The 14,905-nt window shown below is 47.2% G+C and overlaps 1 protein-coding gene across 1 annotated transcript in view; it reads left to right on the top strand.

Moving 5' to 3' along the window:
- FANCI (FA complementation group I) overlaps positions 1–14,905 on the top strand; it is an 82,087-nt gene that overhangs the window by 62,278 nt on the left and 4,904 nt on the right. Inside the window, exons 24-34 of the mRNA XM_080808080.1 lie at positions 328–507; positions 5,308–5,474; positions 5,818–5,894; positions 6,826–6,942; positions 9,355–9,406; positions 10,425–10,552; positions 10,646–10,714; positions 10,880–10,973; positions 11,319–11,506; positions 12,599–12,652; positions 12,735–12,794. Of these exons, the coding sequence (XP_080664206.1) occupies positions 328–507; positions 5,308–5,474; positions 5,818–5,894; positions 6,826–6,942; positions 9,355–9,406; positions 10,425–10,552; positions 10,646–10,714; positions 10,880–10,973; positions 11,319–11,506; positions 12,599–12,652; positions 12,735–12,794 (1,186 nt within the window). The remainder of the gene's footprint in view (positions 1–327; positions 508–5,307; positions 5,475–5,817; positions 5,895–6,825; positions 6,943–9,354; positions 9,407–10,424; positions 10,553–10,645; positions 10,715–10,879; positions 10,974–11,318; positions 11,507–12,598; positions 12,653–12,734; positions 12,795–14,905) is intronic.

The raw sequence follows: 14,905 nt of genomic DNA, 5'->3' as shown, positions 1-14,905 counted from the left end.
ATAAGGTGTTCTAGGAAAATCAACCTGAGTAGCTTGAACACTGTAACAGATAAAAAGGGAAGAAAGAAAAACCAATGAATTGAAAAAGGAACAGCAGTAACAAAACATGTAGGAAACTGGCGTTTAAATCTTACCAAGTAAAGGAATTGGGGGAGGGGAGGAAAGGAGGTCCCCCTGAGAAGGAGGGTCGTAAAAAGAAGCTGGGGCAGTGGCTGGCGCGGGCTGCCTGGGGGCTGTGGTTAAGAGCTTCCTAGGTCCTGCTCTTAAAACCTAATTCCGGATCCCAGTAGCAGTAATAGAATCTCTTCTCTCTCTCTCTCTCTCTAGGGACAGTACCCAAAGCCACGAAGAGAGCCTTTCTGTTCTGAGGTCCAGCAATGAGTTTATGCGCCACGCGGTGAGCGCAGCCCTGCAGAAGGTGCAGCAGCTCAAGGAAACGGGGCATGTGAGCGGCCCTGATGGCCAAAACCCAGAGAAGGTCTTTCAGAATCTCTGTGATGTAACTCGGTAAGTCACTGTCCCCCTCAGAAACCTGCTCCACTTGCTGTGGAATCTCCAAGAGGGGAAGTTGGGGGTGGAGTTGAAGGCCATTTGAACTTGAGCATGCCTTAAAAGCGCGCTCACTAATACCGGGTCTTTTTTTCTAGTCCTGCTTTGATGTGGAGCGTTAGGCACATAGAAAATGCTATTCTCTTACCCGGAATAAAGAGGGCTGTTACCTAATGACTAATTCATCGGCAGGTGGACATAACAACTTTAGCTGTATCTGCACCCAACAACAAAGGACCAAAATGCTTGAAGCACAAACTGATAGCACAAAGGGGATAAAAATAACTCATCCCCTGTCAGGAATCAGTGGAGAACTGGTAGGACATAGAAGGACATAGGACATAGAAGGACATAGAAGACTTGAGCTGCACTTGTCATCCGGCTTGACTTCATGGGTATTTATACAATATTGAACAACAGCTTCAGAATGCACTTTTTTTTTATGTGCACATGGTATATTCATCAAAATGGACCCTGTTTTGAGCCATAAAACAAACAACACATTTTTAAAGTTCTCTGAACACAACAGAATTAAACAAGAAAGCAGTAGCAAAAGTATTTTTAGTTTTTAATATTTTTTTAAACAACTAGATTATCCTTATATGGTTGGAAATTAAGTGCATTTCTAAATAACTCATAGAGAGGAAGTCAGAAGTCAGAAAATACTTTGAATAGAATGAAAATGAACACTACATTTCAAAATTCGTATGATTCAGCTAAAGCAGTGCTTAGGTAGAAAATTTGTAACTGTCAGTGGTTACATTAGGAAAAAAAATATCAAATCTCTCAATTTCCACGTTAAAAAAAGAAAAACAGATTAAAATGAAAGTAAGTAGAAGGAAGTAAGTAATAAAGACAAAAGAGAATCATTGAAAAAAGAAACAACAGAGAAAAATGAATGAAACCAGAAGCTGATTCTTTGAGATCAGTAAATGCAATAAGTTGTAACCAGACTGATGAGGGAAAGAGAGAAGATACAATTACAAATATCAGATATGAGGAAGAAGAGATAGTCGCTACTGATACTACAGACAGTAAAAATCGTAGTAATAGAATGCTAACAACAGTATGCCAATAAACGGGATTGCTTAAATGGACAAATTTTTTGAAACTCAGGAATAGGTAAACTGGATAATCCTGTGCCTGTATGAAGAAATTGAGAGGTGCCTGGCTGGGTAGTCAGAGGAGCATGTGACTCTTGATCTTGGGGTTTGTAAGTCGAGCCCCACGTTGGGTGTAGAGATTGATTAAAATCAAAATCTTTTGGGACGCCTGGGTGGCTCAGTCAGTTAAGCATCTGCCTTCAGCTCAGGTCATGATCCCAGGCTCTGGGATTGACTCCCGCATCCGGCTCCTTGCTCAGCGGGGAGCCTGCTTCTCCCTCTGCCTGCCACTTCCCCTGCTTGTGCTTGCATGCGTGCTCTCTCTCTTTCTCTGTCAAAGCAAATAAATAAAACCTTTAGCGAAATAATAACATCTTAAAAAAAAAAAAAAAAGAAATTTTGTGGATCGAAATTTTCCCTCAGAGAAAACTCTGTACCTAGATGTCTTACTGGTGAATTTTGCCAGACATTTAAGGAAGACATTATATAGCGCACCTGGGTGGCTCAGTCAGTTAAGCATCTATCTCTTGATTTCTGCTCAGGTTATGGTCTCAGGGTCATGGGATCAAGCCCTGCATCAGGCTCTGTGCTAGATGTGTAGCCTGCTTAAGATTTTGCCTTTCCTTTCTCCCCCCCGCCCCCCACAAAAAAAAGGAAGAAAGAAAGAATACCAATTTATGCAAACTCTTCCAGAAAATAGGAGGGAACATGTCCTGACTCATTTTATGAGGCCAGCAGTTCCCCAATGCCAAACCCAGTCAAAGACATCATAAGAAAACTGACCAATTTCCCTTATGAATATATATATATAAAGTATTAGCAAGTTAAGCCCAGTAGTTGTAAGAAGGATGATGTAATTAAGTACAATATTTTCTCAGGAATCCAAAGTTGGCTCAAAATGTGTAAATGAGTCATAATTCATATCAGCAGACTAAAGGAAAACACTCTATGATCATCTCACTTAGATGCAGAAAATTCAACGTAAATTTGTGATCAAATCTCTCAGCAAACTAGGAGTAAAAGAGAATTTTATCAATCCACGAAAACCTATGTCAGCAGCAAACTTAATGATTAAACGGACTGAATGCTTTCCCCGCTGTGCTCTCACTGTTGCTGTTCAGCATTATACTGGAGGCATAGCCAGTGCAGTAAGACAGGAAAAAGAAATAAAAGGCATCCACAGTGGGAAGGAAGAAATAATAGGGTCTTCAGGGACATTATGGTTGTCTACGTAAACAATTCCAAAGACATTTTTAAAAAGCTACTAGATATAGTAAGTGAGCAGTTTAGCAAGGTTGTAGAAAGAGAAAGCAAGGGCAGTATTTTTTAAATTGTATTTTTATTTACATGCTAGCAGTGAACAGTTGGAAATTGAAGTTTAAAAACAAAACCATTTACAGTAGCACCACAAAATGTGAACTTACTGGCGAATCTAACATGTAAGATTTATGTGATGAAAACTCTAAAGCATTAGAGCAATCAGAGAAGACCCAAGTAAATGTAAAGATGGATTTTATGTAAAATGTAAAAATGTCCGCGGATTAGAAGATTCAGTATTGTCAAGGTGTGAATTCTTTGCAGATTAACCCATAGATTCAATACAATTTTAATCAAAATTCTGTGAAGCTTTATTTTAGTGATTGACAAGATGATTCCAAAATTTATGTGGAAAAGGTAAGGAAAGGACCTAGATTAACTAAAACAAGTTTGAAATAAAAGAACCAAGTTAGAGGACTCACACTACCTGGTCTCAAGTCCTATCAGGCTACTTTATTTAAGATAGTGTCGTATTGGCAGAATCCGTGGAGCAGAGTAGAACAGAAATAGATCCCACAAATATGTTCATTTGGTTTTTGACAAAGGTGATGAAGTAATTTAATGGAGAAAGAAAATTCTTTCAACAAATGATTTTGAAACAGTTGGCCATTCTTTTTTTTCTTTTTCTTTTTTTTTTTTTTTTGGTAAAGATTTTATTTATTTATTTGACAGAGACATCGAGAGAGGGAATATAAGCAGGGGGAGAGGGAGAAGAAGCTCCCTGCTGAGCAGGGAGCCCTGTGCCAGGCTCGATCCTAGGACTCCGGGATCAGGGCCTGAGCCGAAAGCAGACGCTTAACGACCAAGCCACCCAAGCGCCCCAGAACAGTTAGACATCCACTCTTCAAAACAATGAACCTTTATTCATTCCACACGTCATAAAAAATTAACTTAAAATGGGTCAAAGATATAAATGTAAAACCAAAAATTGCAAAACATCTAGAAGAAAACAGAAAAATCTTTGTGATCTTATTTTAGATAAAGATTTCTTAGAGCACCAGAAGCACAAGCTATATTTTTAAAAAAAAAGAAATTTAACTGTGCTCTTTGAAAAACACTCTTAAGGAGATTAAAAGATAAGTCACAGATGAGGAGGAAATATTTGCAAAGCACATACCTGATGAAAGACTGGTAACCAGAGTATATAAAGAACGCTCAAGCTTAAATAAGTTTAAGATAGCAAACAACTGGGGCACCTGGGTGGCTCAGTGGGTGAAAGCCTCTGCCTTTGGCTCAGGTCATGATCTCAGGGTCCTGGGATCGAGCCCCGCATCGGGCTCTCTGCTCAGCGGGGAGCCTGCTTCCCCCTCTCTCTCTGCCTGCCTCTCTGCCTACTTGTCAAATAAATAAATAAAATCTTTAAAAATAAATAAAATAGCAAACAACCAAATTTAAAAATGGGCAAAATATTTGAACAGCTACTTTACCAGAGAAGACCTATAGATGGCAAATAAGGACACGGATGGTCAACAATAATTAGTTCATAAACTTTAGAAAATAAAAAAAAGACTGACAATATACGAAAATATCATGGATTTAGAGGCATTTGAATGCTTATACACCGTTGATGGAAACGTAAAAAAGTACAGCCACTTGAGAAAACAATTTGGCATTTTCTTCAAAAGTTAAGCACACACCTGCATGAGCTACACATTTCACTGTTAGGTATTTACCCAAAAGAAATGAAAGCATCTGTCCGTATAAAGGTTTATGATTTGCAGCTCTGTGCACAATAGAACTTGGAAACAACTCACACATATCCACACATATCCAACTCACACATATCCAGTTGAGTGGAGGAACTGGTACGTGTGTACAGGAGAATGCTACTTAGCGGTTAAAGGGGATAAGCCACTCACACATGCTGCCGCACAGCTGAATCTCAGAAGCATGTGCTAGTGGCAGAGCTGGACTCTGAAGAGCTACCAGTTTTACCTGCTGTTTTGTAAATAACAAAACCATAGGGAGAGGAATCAGATCAGTGATTGGAAAATCGGCGGGGTGGTACAGAGCAGTGTAAGGGAGCTTTTGAGATGACAGAAATACCTTGGGTGTAGGGATGATTACACAACTGTATGAGTTTGTTAAAATGCATTGAACTGTACATGTACAGGATGTGAATTTTATGGCATATAAAACTGGACCTCCAAAAAAAACAAAAGAACAGCTGGACTTCCCTGAACCTGACATTAATAAAATCACTTTTCTGGGGCGCGTGGCTGGCTTCGTCGGTAGAGTGTGTGACTCCGGATCTCGGGGTCGTGAGTTCCAGCCCCATGTTGGGTGTAGAGCTGACTTAAAAATAAAATCTCTTATTAACCACTTTTCGCTTTTTCAGGGTCTTACTTTGGAGATACACCTCCATCCCTACGTCAGTGGAAGATCTGGGAAAGAAAGAGAAAGGGAAGAGCATCTCCCTGCTGTGCTTGGAGGCCTTGCAGAAGGTCCTTGGTGCTGTGCCGCTCTTCTATCAGCCCAAAATCCACCACTTTCTCAGGGCTCTGGGTGAGCATTTCAGCTTTGCTAAATTGGCTTCCTGTGGGTTTCTCTTTCTTAACCAAACCTCTGGATTCTGTTTGCTCATGTACCAGAGGACACCTGAGAGCAGTCCTAATGTTGCTAAGGAGTGACATCTAGTGGATTCAGAATTGGCATTTACTGGCTTTTACACATGACTGCAAATTGAAAGATGGTGCTAAGAAATTGCAGAACGTTAGGAATACACTTAGATCTGCCCCCAGACTTTTTTTTTTTTGGCTTTCTAAAATTTTAGCTTAATATTAAAAGGCCAAAAAAGCATAAGAAGTCAGTCCATTTCAAAGAAGATCACATTCTTTTCCTTTCCTAGATGTCACAGATAATGAGGGAGAAGAGGCAGAAGGCGACATCAGTCACAGAGCAGCGTTCCAGATCCGGCAGTTCCAGGTAGGAGACCCAGGCACGCTGCCCTGCTTGCCTGAGGGCCCCGCAGGGGGACTGTCGGCTGGTCCAGCTGGTGGGGGCGGGCAGACAGCGAGCGAGAAGGACGGGATGTCTGGATCATCATCCAAACAGCAGGACATAGCTCTGTGCGTGGAAGGTAATGTATTTAAAAGGATTCTAGGGAGGATGGGTGTTAAGCCAGGCCAACCTGTGGCACCGTTGCCTCCGAGAGTCACTGAGTTGATAAGAAGAGGTAGCCAGGAGCCCATTAGTGTGTGGAGTGCATGTTTTTGTTTCGTGCGCGTGGTATGGTCTGGCTTCATTGGTTTGCACAGACTGGACAGTGAAGCCTGCCAGTTTCTAACCAGGGGTTGTCACAATATCAAGATCTTCTGTCACAGAGGATTTCTTTAACAAACAATTACGGAGTTCCTGCTGTGTGCCAGGGACTGTTCTAGGTGTTGGGGGTGTAACAGGAGAAAAACAAAATCCCTCCCCTTGGAGAGCTTGCACTGAGTGGGGAAAGCGGCTGACAGATAAGAGAGTATTTCAGGTGGTGAGAGGGAGACAGGGCAAGGGAAGAAGGTGTGCGCAGTGCTGGGGCCAGGGCACCACCCACGCCCGACGTCCGCGGGGGGCCTCAAGAGGGTTACGAGCCTCCCAAAGTCGGGCGCACTGTTCATTCCTAACGCCCATTTGGTGGGGGGTTACAGGAGAAGGAGTCCATAGTTTTCAAGGGAACACTCAGATTTGGGTCGAGAACAGGGTAGGAAACTACTTGTTCAACCCAGGTTTATTTTCAGATTTTGTCCTCTTGGAATTTTGATCGCTCTGAATCCTTTCTGTCCCGGCCTTACGAGTCTCTGGCTAGATGTCTCTTCTCCGTGACAGGAACATGCCTGCTAACGTTTCCGCGTGTACCTTCCTTTCCCAGAGGTCTCTGTTGAACTTACTTAGCAGCCAAGAGGAAGACTTCAACAGCAAAGAAGCCCTCCTGCTAGTCACTGTTCTCTCCAACCTGTCCAAGCTGCTGGAGCCGTCCTCCCCTCAGGTAGAAGCACCGCTGCTGCTTCAGCCCCCCGGCGGCCCCCCTCGGAAGGCCAGGAGTCCTGCATCTTAGACGTACAGTTGACCCTTGAGTAACACGGGCTGGAACTCTGTGGGTCCCCTTATACATGATAAATACAGCACAGTACTGTAAATATCTTTTCTCCTGATGAGTTTCTCAATAACCTTTTCTTTTCTCTAGCCTACCTATTGTAAGAATACAGTATATAATACATATAACTCACGGAATAGGTGCTACTTGACAGCTGATATGATCGGTAAGGCGTCAGGACAGCGGCAGGCTATTAGTAGTGACGTTTTTGAGGAGTTGGAAGTTCTCCATGGAGTTTCAACTGCTAAGGGGGGTCAGTGGCCCTAACCCTTTTAGTTTTCAAGGATCAACTGTATATATCTAACTGTCCTCTTTAAATCTCTAAGTAGTGGATCTGGAAAATGCACCCTTTCTCACATGGTGCTTCTACCATGACGTAGTTATGTGCAGCCGTGGAGGGCACGAGCATACGGCACTTGGTTTGGCCGCTGCCCTGACCCTTGTCAGCAGTAAGCACTCTGGAAAAAAGATCTTGTTTATCTTTGGTTACTTCAACCTTCTTAGCTTGTGTGTTTACTCACTCTTGGTGTTTGCTCTTTTCTAAGAGGAAAGTGTATGAATTATCATGAAGGTAGCTGACATGGAGCACTTGACCTTCTCAGCAAGGTCAGCTGGGGCAAAGTTTGGGAGAAATTCAGCAAAAGGGGATTAAGTCAGAAAGCGTGACTATAGTCCCAAGGCAGAAGGAACTCCGTGAAATGGGTTGTGTGTATGTGCACGTAGGTAAGCCCATGTCCGTAGAAACATGGACCTCCTGAGCGCTCACACACAGGGAAGAGAGGGGCCCCATTTTGTGGGTCTGATCCATTCTGGAGCAATTTCCCTATAGGATGCCGAAGAGCGCCCTTGATGCCTCGGGCTGTGTGCTCCTACCACATCTGCTTCCCGATCCGTGAGGAAGACCGGCTCCCCATGTGAGCCCTTGCCTCCGGAAGAGCTAGCCTTTAGCGGACTGCAGCCTGGGCGGGCGGCGGTGCCGGAGTGCTGCAAAGCCAGCCTGAGCGTCCTGTTCCCATTCCTGGTGGCCCAGAGAAAGTCCCTCTTGCCAGCCACTCCTGTCGTCCTAGCACCAAGCCGCTCGTCCCGCTCTGCCTTCCGCCTCCTTGTTTCCTGCTGCTGCAGCAAACAGAACACGAGGAAGGAACCAGCCACGGGGCAGTGGGGTTGGGGGAGGTTTGAGGGAAAGTAGATGGATTTGGAAAGGCTCGTAGATACAGGAGAATTTTATTCATTCAAAATTCATGACCCACCTATCCCTGTAACTTCAGGTACTCTCTCCCCAATTTTTTAAAATTTAATTTTGAATGGATAATAAAGTCCTGTGATTTGAGAACCGGAAATGGTAAGATTTGCAGCAAACGGTCTTCTTGCTGTCCCTGCCCTCCAACACCTGCTCAGTTCTTTCCGCCCAAATAAGTGAATAACCTTTTTCGTTTCTGATGTGTCCTTCAAGAGTTTCTTTATTCCTGCGGAAGCAAATATGAACATGGATTCTGATTCCCAGCCCTGTCCGTCTTTGCACAAAAGCTTGTTTACCTCCTGCTTATTACTTTAACACCGTGTTCTGGAGACCTTTTTACATCCGTTCACAGAGACCTTTCAGAATTAGCCTCTGAATTTATTTTTAACCCCAAGAGGTCAGACTTTGAGTTTTTACTGTACTTAAGCATACAGCATTTCTTTGCCTTTATGGCTGAAAACCTGTTCCAAAGACCTGCCGAAGTGGTGAGCTTGAATGTGCATCCAAAAGCGCAGGGCCCTGCTGCCCCAAGACCTAGAGCCTCCTCTCCTTACCTGAGAAAACTCCGTCTGGGGTGCTGCTGCTACTGCCTTTTTTCCTTGCTCCTTTCTGACCTCCTCTGGCCTTTGGGCTCCTAGAAGCTGGTTCTGCTGTGTTTACGGCCCGGATCTTACTCTCCTCTCCTGCATCTCCAGCAGACTGACTTAAAGATGTGTCTCATGTGAAGTGTGTGTGGCATGGGAAGGGGAAAGGCGCGTTAGCCCAGGACCATGGTGGGAGTTGGGGGAGGAAGCTTAGAGGGGCAGGAGCCCAGATGCCAGGACCTTCAGCCCTTCGTGAGGGCACAGACTTTGAGAATTGAGTCATATGTTACTGTATTACGAGAGAAGGATCTGTAATTCTTATAATTCTTGGCTTATTTTTATGCTGTTAGTAGATTTCCACTTTTGATGCAGGTGCACGTTTTGGCAGGTGATGAGAATTGGAAAGGTCTCTTGTAGTCTGACAACAACTAGATTTGTCTGTCTCGTGGCACGTTTCTTTAATACCTGAATGTTCTCCAGTTTGTGCAGATGTTATCCTGGACATCGAAGATTTGCAAGGAAAACAACCAGGGTAAGTTTCCTTCCTTGTTTCCTTTTAGGCTTTATGTAAAATCATCATTTCCAAATAGTATTTTAAAAAGGAAAGGTACTGGGGCGCCTGGGTGGCTCAGTGGGTTAAGCCTCTGCCTTCAGCTCAGGTCATGATTTCAGGGTCCTCGGGTCGAGCCTTGCATCTGGCGCTCTGCTCAGCGGGGAGCCTGCTTCCTCCCCACCCCCCGCCTACTTGTGATCTCTTTCTCTCTGTCAAATAAAATCTTTAAAAAAAAAAAAAAAAAAGGAAAGGTACTCATTACATAATCACTAGAGTGACCAAAATGAAAAAAAGCCATGCCTGTGGCTGGTAAGCATGCAGAGTGGTCGGCCCTCCCGCTCCGCGCCGGCGGAGGGCCGCGTTCGTGTAGCCAATGGGAGGACTGTTGGGCGGTGTGTGCTCACGGTCCAGCAGCCCCACTCCGGGCCCCCGCAGGCCGCCAGGTTCTCCCGGCAGCACTGTGTCTGTAGGCAGAAACAAACCCACGTGTCGGTCGGCAGCGGAGGGGGTGAAGGCGTGGCGATGTGCACACGCAGCCGAACCCTGAGCAGCAGTGAGAATGGCAAACCACCAGCACCCAACGCGCAGGAATTGCACAAACCCGCCATTGAGAGGGAATGCTTCCCTCATGAGTCCCTTTAGATCAGGTTCAAAATCAGACACCCCAGATGTGATGGTAGAAGTCAGGAGAGCAGGTGCCTTGCTGGGGTGAGTGAGGTAGGAGGGGGTTGCTGGGAGTGTTGGTAGTGTTCTGTTTCTTGATCTGGGCGCTGGTTCCTCAGCAATAGTGACCGGAGAATGATAGGAGACCTCTGCCTCGTTTGGCCCCGTGGACAGGAGTATAGCTGGTGGGAGAGCTGCCTTAGACGGACCGTGTCCAGCGCTGGGATAGTGTACGTGGGACGTGACAGGCTGCGTTTCTGGTTAGGTCCCCTGTCCCCCGAAGACTGACTGGGTCAGAGCTTACCTTTTCATTTTCTTTCCTTCCCACTCTTAGAGGATCCCTCGTTTTGCAAGGGCTTGATGAATCTGCTCTTCAGCCTCCACGTTCTGTACAAGAGTCCCGTCACCCTGCTGCGTGACTTGTCCCAGGATATCCATGGGCATCTTGGAGACATAGACCAGGTATGGCAGCGAACCTTCGCTGTGACACGCTGATGGGCTGGGGCTCGGGGCCCAGCCTTCCTGCAATCCCATCTCCTCTCTCTGCCTCCTCAGGATGTAGAGGTGGAGAAAACGGACCACTTCGCGATGGTGAATTTGAGAACAGCTGCCCCCACTGTTTGTGTAAGTGTGGACCACCAGGCCGTGGGAAACGGCCTTGTCACTCCTCCGTGTTACTCCCTGTGAAGAGCACACTGTAGTGGCTCGTGTTTCCGGATGGACCCGGTGGTTCTGTTATTCCAACAGCTGCGCACAGGGAGCCATGCCAGACCTTCTTTTCTTTTACAGTTGCTTGTTCTGAGTCAGGCTGAGAAAGTTCTAGAAGAAGTGGACTGGCTGATCACCAAGCTTAAGGGACAAGTGAGCCAAGAAATGGCCTCAGGTAAGGTTCGTTCAGGGTGGAGTCATATGGATTGTGATGAGAGAGAGTCCCCAGAATCCAGATTGGACGGTTGCATAAAAGTGCAGCTCGTAAGCCAGTGAGGGGGGGAAAAGTGCGGCTCGTTTGTTAGTTGGCTTGAGCCGGATTTCCAGTGCGATGGAAAAAGTAGATGGTAGTGTGGCTTATGATAGAAGGGCTATTGATTGACTCTGCATGATGAATTACATGCTCGTTGTCCCCACAAACTTCCCGTTTCTTCGCAGTTAGTAGATTTCTAAATCTCCTTCACTTTAACTAGAAAATAAGGTCAGTGGTTTTGAGTGTGCCAACTTCATTTCCCTCCAGAAGAGCCCTCCTCTCAGGCAACCCGCCCAAATCATCCCATCGAGAAAGCCATCATCATGCAGCTGGGAACTCTGCTTACCTTCTTCCACGAGCTGGTACAGACGGCCCTGCCATCGGGCAGCTGTGTGGACATCTTGTTAAAGGACCTTTGCAAAATGTACACCATTCTCACAGCACTTGTCAGATATGTGAGTATCCGGGAGATGACCCGAGTCCCTCCTGCCGTGTCGCCCCAGCCAGCTGGAGACCCAGCCGGGGCCCCGCTGTCCGCGGGGGAGGACCCCCGTGCAGAGCTCTTGCCTACCCCTGTGCAGGCTGTGGTTTGGTTCTGGTTTGGTCAGTAGGTGGCAGGTGTCTCCAAAGGCCAGGAAAAAATAGCAGCTGACAGCATAATTCTAAATCTTCTTTTAGAGGCCTCCCCCACCCTTTGGGGGGGGGGGGCATTAAGTATGTGGCATCTGCTTGAGAGTGAGTGCCTCTTTGAACGCCTTCTGGGACTTAATCTAATCTACGACTGTAGAATTCAGCGGACACTTCATTGCACACAAAATGGTACTATTTCAAACCAGTCTGGGCACTACAGAGGTGTTTATTCCTTATTTTGTTCCTTTAACAAGTAGGTGTTAAATGCCTTACAGGTCAGGTGCATGGGTGGGAGAAAGGGTATTAATTTTAAATGCGAGGCATATTCTGCCCTGGGTTTGAGTTGATGCTCCCTAGTGTCTGTTAGCAGGGAACCCTTCTCCTGCACTTGGAATAGTTTTGGTCCTCAGCAGACACTCAGCAGGAGGTAGGCACGGGTGATGTGGTTCTGATTCTAGCAGTGACCCATGTTAAATACCTAGAAGGGGCCTAGACAACCCAGGAAGGACAGTAGGCCGCCGTGTGGTGTCCCCAAAGCAGCAGCGCGGCCATCTCAGAAGGTGCGGCTCTGGCCGCATGGTGTGTCTCTTAAACTTCCCTCCTGGAAATACTGAAAGCCTCTTCTTTTTACTGGCATTTTTAAAGGAAAAACAGGAAAGTCACTGGTTTTCTAGATGCAGGAGCCATTGGCCTGAAGAGCTTTTAAGGCAGTAAGATAACGAGTCAGAAACGGAGGCTCAGGAGCTTTGAGGAAGGAACAGAGGAAGCCTAGTGCTAGGATCCTCCATGAACGTGCAAACTTGTTTCCTTTCCCTCCGCCGCCAGCAGCGAGTCCCACTCCCTTAGCTCGTGACTCCGCTGCAGGCGTCCGGGGACGTTGACCGAAGATGTTGGCTAATCTGGGAATCTTTGGTTAGTATCTCCAGGTGTGTCAAAGTGCCGGAGGAATTCCGAAAAATATGGAAAAGCTGGTGAGTTGAAAATGCCTTTCCTGGGAATGGGGGAGGCCGTCTCTCCCTGCAGTTACATTGGTTTCCTTCTCTTTTGCTGCAGGTGAAACTGTCCGGTTCTCATCTGACCCCCCTATGCTATTCTTTCATTTCTTACATACAGGTAAGTGACTCAGCACCAGAATAGATCTGCCGGGAGGAAGGGACTTCTTGTGTCCCCAGGGGACTGCTTGGTCCCGGGAGCCCAGTGTCGGTGCAGTTTCTTCCCTCCTTGCCATAAGCCAAAGGTGCCCACTTGGAACCAAGCCAAGGCTTGAGGTATTTACAGCAAAGAAACCTTTAGTCATGCAAAGAAAAAAAGTTTTTCTTAATTTGGAGAAAGTGATCCACTTGCATTTGGAGCAGGGAGGGAACATGCATGCTGGGGCTGCGGCTTGGTTCGTGTTGATTCTAAATCGAGCCGCGGGCCGTCCTGTGGCGAGTGAGTAAAATAGCAGCGGGCACACGAAGGCTGAGGTCCAACGGTGTGCGTATGTGGGGCCCTGGCCCTTCCACGGAGCGGAGGGCAGGTGGGCTGGTCTCGTCAGGTGCCCAGACCCTTCTCCTCCTCCTAAATGAATAAAGTAATGGGCTCCTTCAGGACTAGGAGAAATTTTCAGTGTCCGCCAGTCACAGATACCACCAGGTTCTTGTCATACCTGACGATTGTTACTTTGGCTTATTAAACGGGGATTTTAGGCCTCTGCATTATGGACATCTTTTGAGCCAGATAATTCCTTGATGTGCGGCCTCTGACGTGCATTCTGGGTTTTTGAGCAGCGCCCTGGCCTCTATCCGCCAGATGCTAATAGCAGCCCCCAGTTGTGATAACCAGAAATGCTCCTAGAAATTGCCAAATGTCCCGAAAGGGCAAAATCACCCCCAGTTGAGACCCTGTGGCTTCAATACATGAAGACCCACGGTCTCCCGAGGCCACTTAGTCACAGGTCGAGTGAAGAGTATCGCAGGGCGGTTACTAATCTTCACCGAACCGAGCAGACGTGCACTGAGTCAACCTCGGCCAGAAGTCCGGAGCCAGTTGTTACAGCAGCGGGTTGGGACCGCTTTGTAGCGATGCCCACGTGCTTTCTGCCTCTGGGTTGTGCACAGACGCATCTTCCTGTCGGTAACTGTTTCATTCTGTGCCTGAAGGGGACTCCCTCCCCTCCCCTGGTGCATCCGTGACCGAGGGGCTGGTCACCTGGGTTCGGCCAGAGGAGCTCCGAGTCATGTGCTGATAGCCGAGGTTCTGTCATCTTGCCTTTGTACCACGCTTGTGATCTGGGTCAGGCCTCCCGTTTGGCCACAGCGTGTGGCCTGCTCTCACCAAGCCGTCGCTTCTGGCCCTCTCCTTTAATCTCGCCTGCATGCTTGCTCAGAAATGTTCACGTAGGTGCCATCCTGTCAGACCCGTCTCCTGTCTGAATAGGGGATATATTCCTCCTCTCCTCGGTCAGGTTTGGAGTTCCCTGTCTCCAGGAAGGCCCCGTTTCACAGGGTTCACTGTACAGACTGATGCGGTCCTCGGAAAGGAGGAATCTGCGCAAGTACGTGTACATGTTTCTCATCTTAGAGATTCACGGTACCCATGAGCACAGTGAAGTTGCTGAGAGGTCCCATGCTAATTAAATACGTTCAGTGTGCTTCTCAAGTTCAAGAACTTTTTTTTCTTTTTTAAATAACAAGTGCCGTTTGGCAGAATAGCCGTCCAAAGAGAACAGCTTGGGAAGCAGTGCTATAAGACCATGTTCATTTCACCAGAGCGGCGAACACGCGGGGGACCCTCACCGGGCTCTCTAGGCCCCTGGCCTGGCGTCAGGTCAGGCTTCTCTCCCTCAGCCCCTCACTCCTCCTCACTGCGCCTCGTGACCGGTAGTTGCCCCGTGTAAGCGACGGGAAAGGAGGAGAGGCGAATGCAAAGAACAGAGCCAGTCCAGAGCCTGAGAACCAGGTAGTCTGACCCCACAGCAGGGGTCAGCAAACGTTTTCTCTATAAGGCCAGAGAGTAAACGTTGCGGGCTGTGGTCGGTTACGCTGCCCGCCTCTGCCGTCGCGACAGAGGGGCAGGTAGAGGCCGCTTGCCGCCGCGGTGACAGCTCGGACGAGACAAGCAGGGGCTGGATTTGGCCAGCGCCTGCTCCAGGGCCCGCTGACACTGGTGGGCGTGTGAGCTACTGGAGGGCCTTGCGTTCGTTCGTGTTTCTCAGCCCATTCGCAAGCACTGTCTGCTGTGAG

Source organism: Martes martes, assembly GCF_963455335.1.
Source record: "Martes martes genome assembly, chromosome: 7".
Lineage (NCBI taxonomy): Eukaryota > Metazoa > Chordata > Mammalia > Carnivora > Mustelidae > Martes > Martes martes.
Note: the sequence above shows the minus strand (reverse complement) of the source record. Positions and strands in the feature narration are given on the sequence as shown.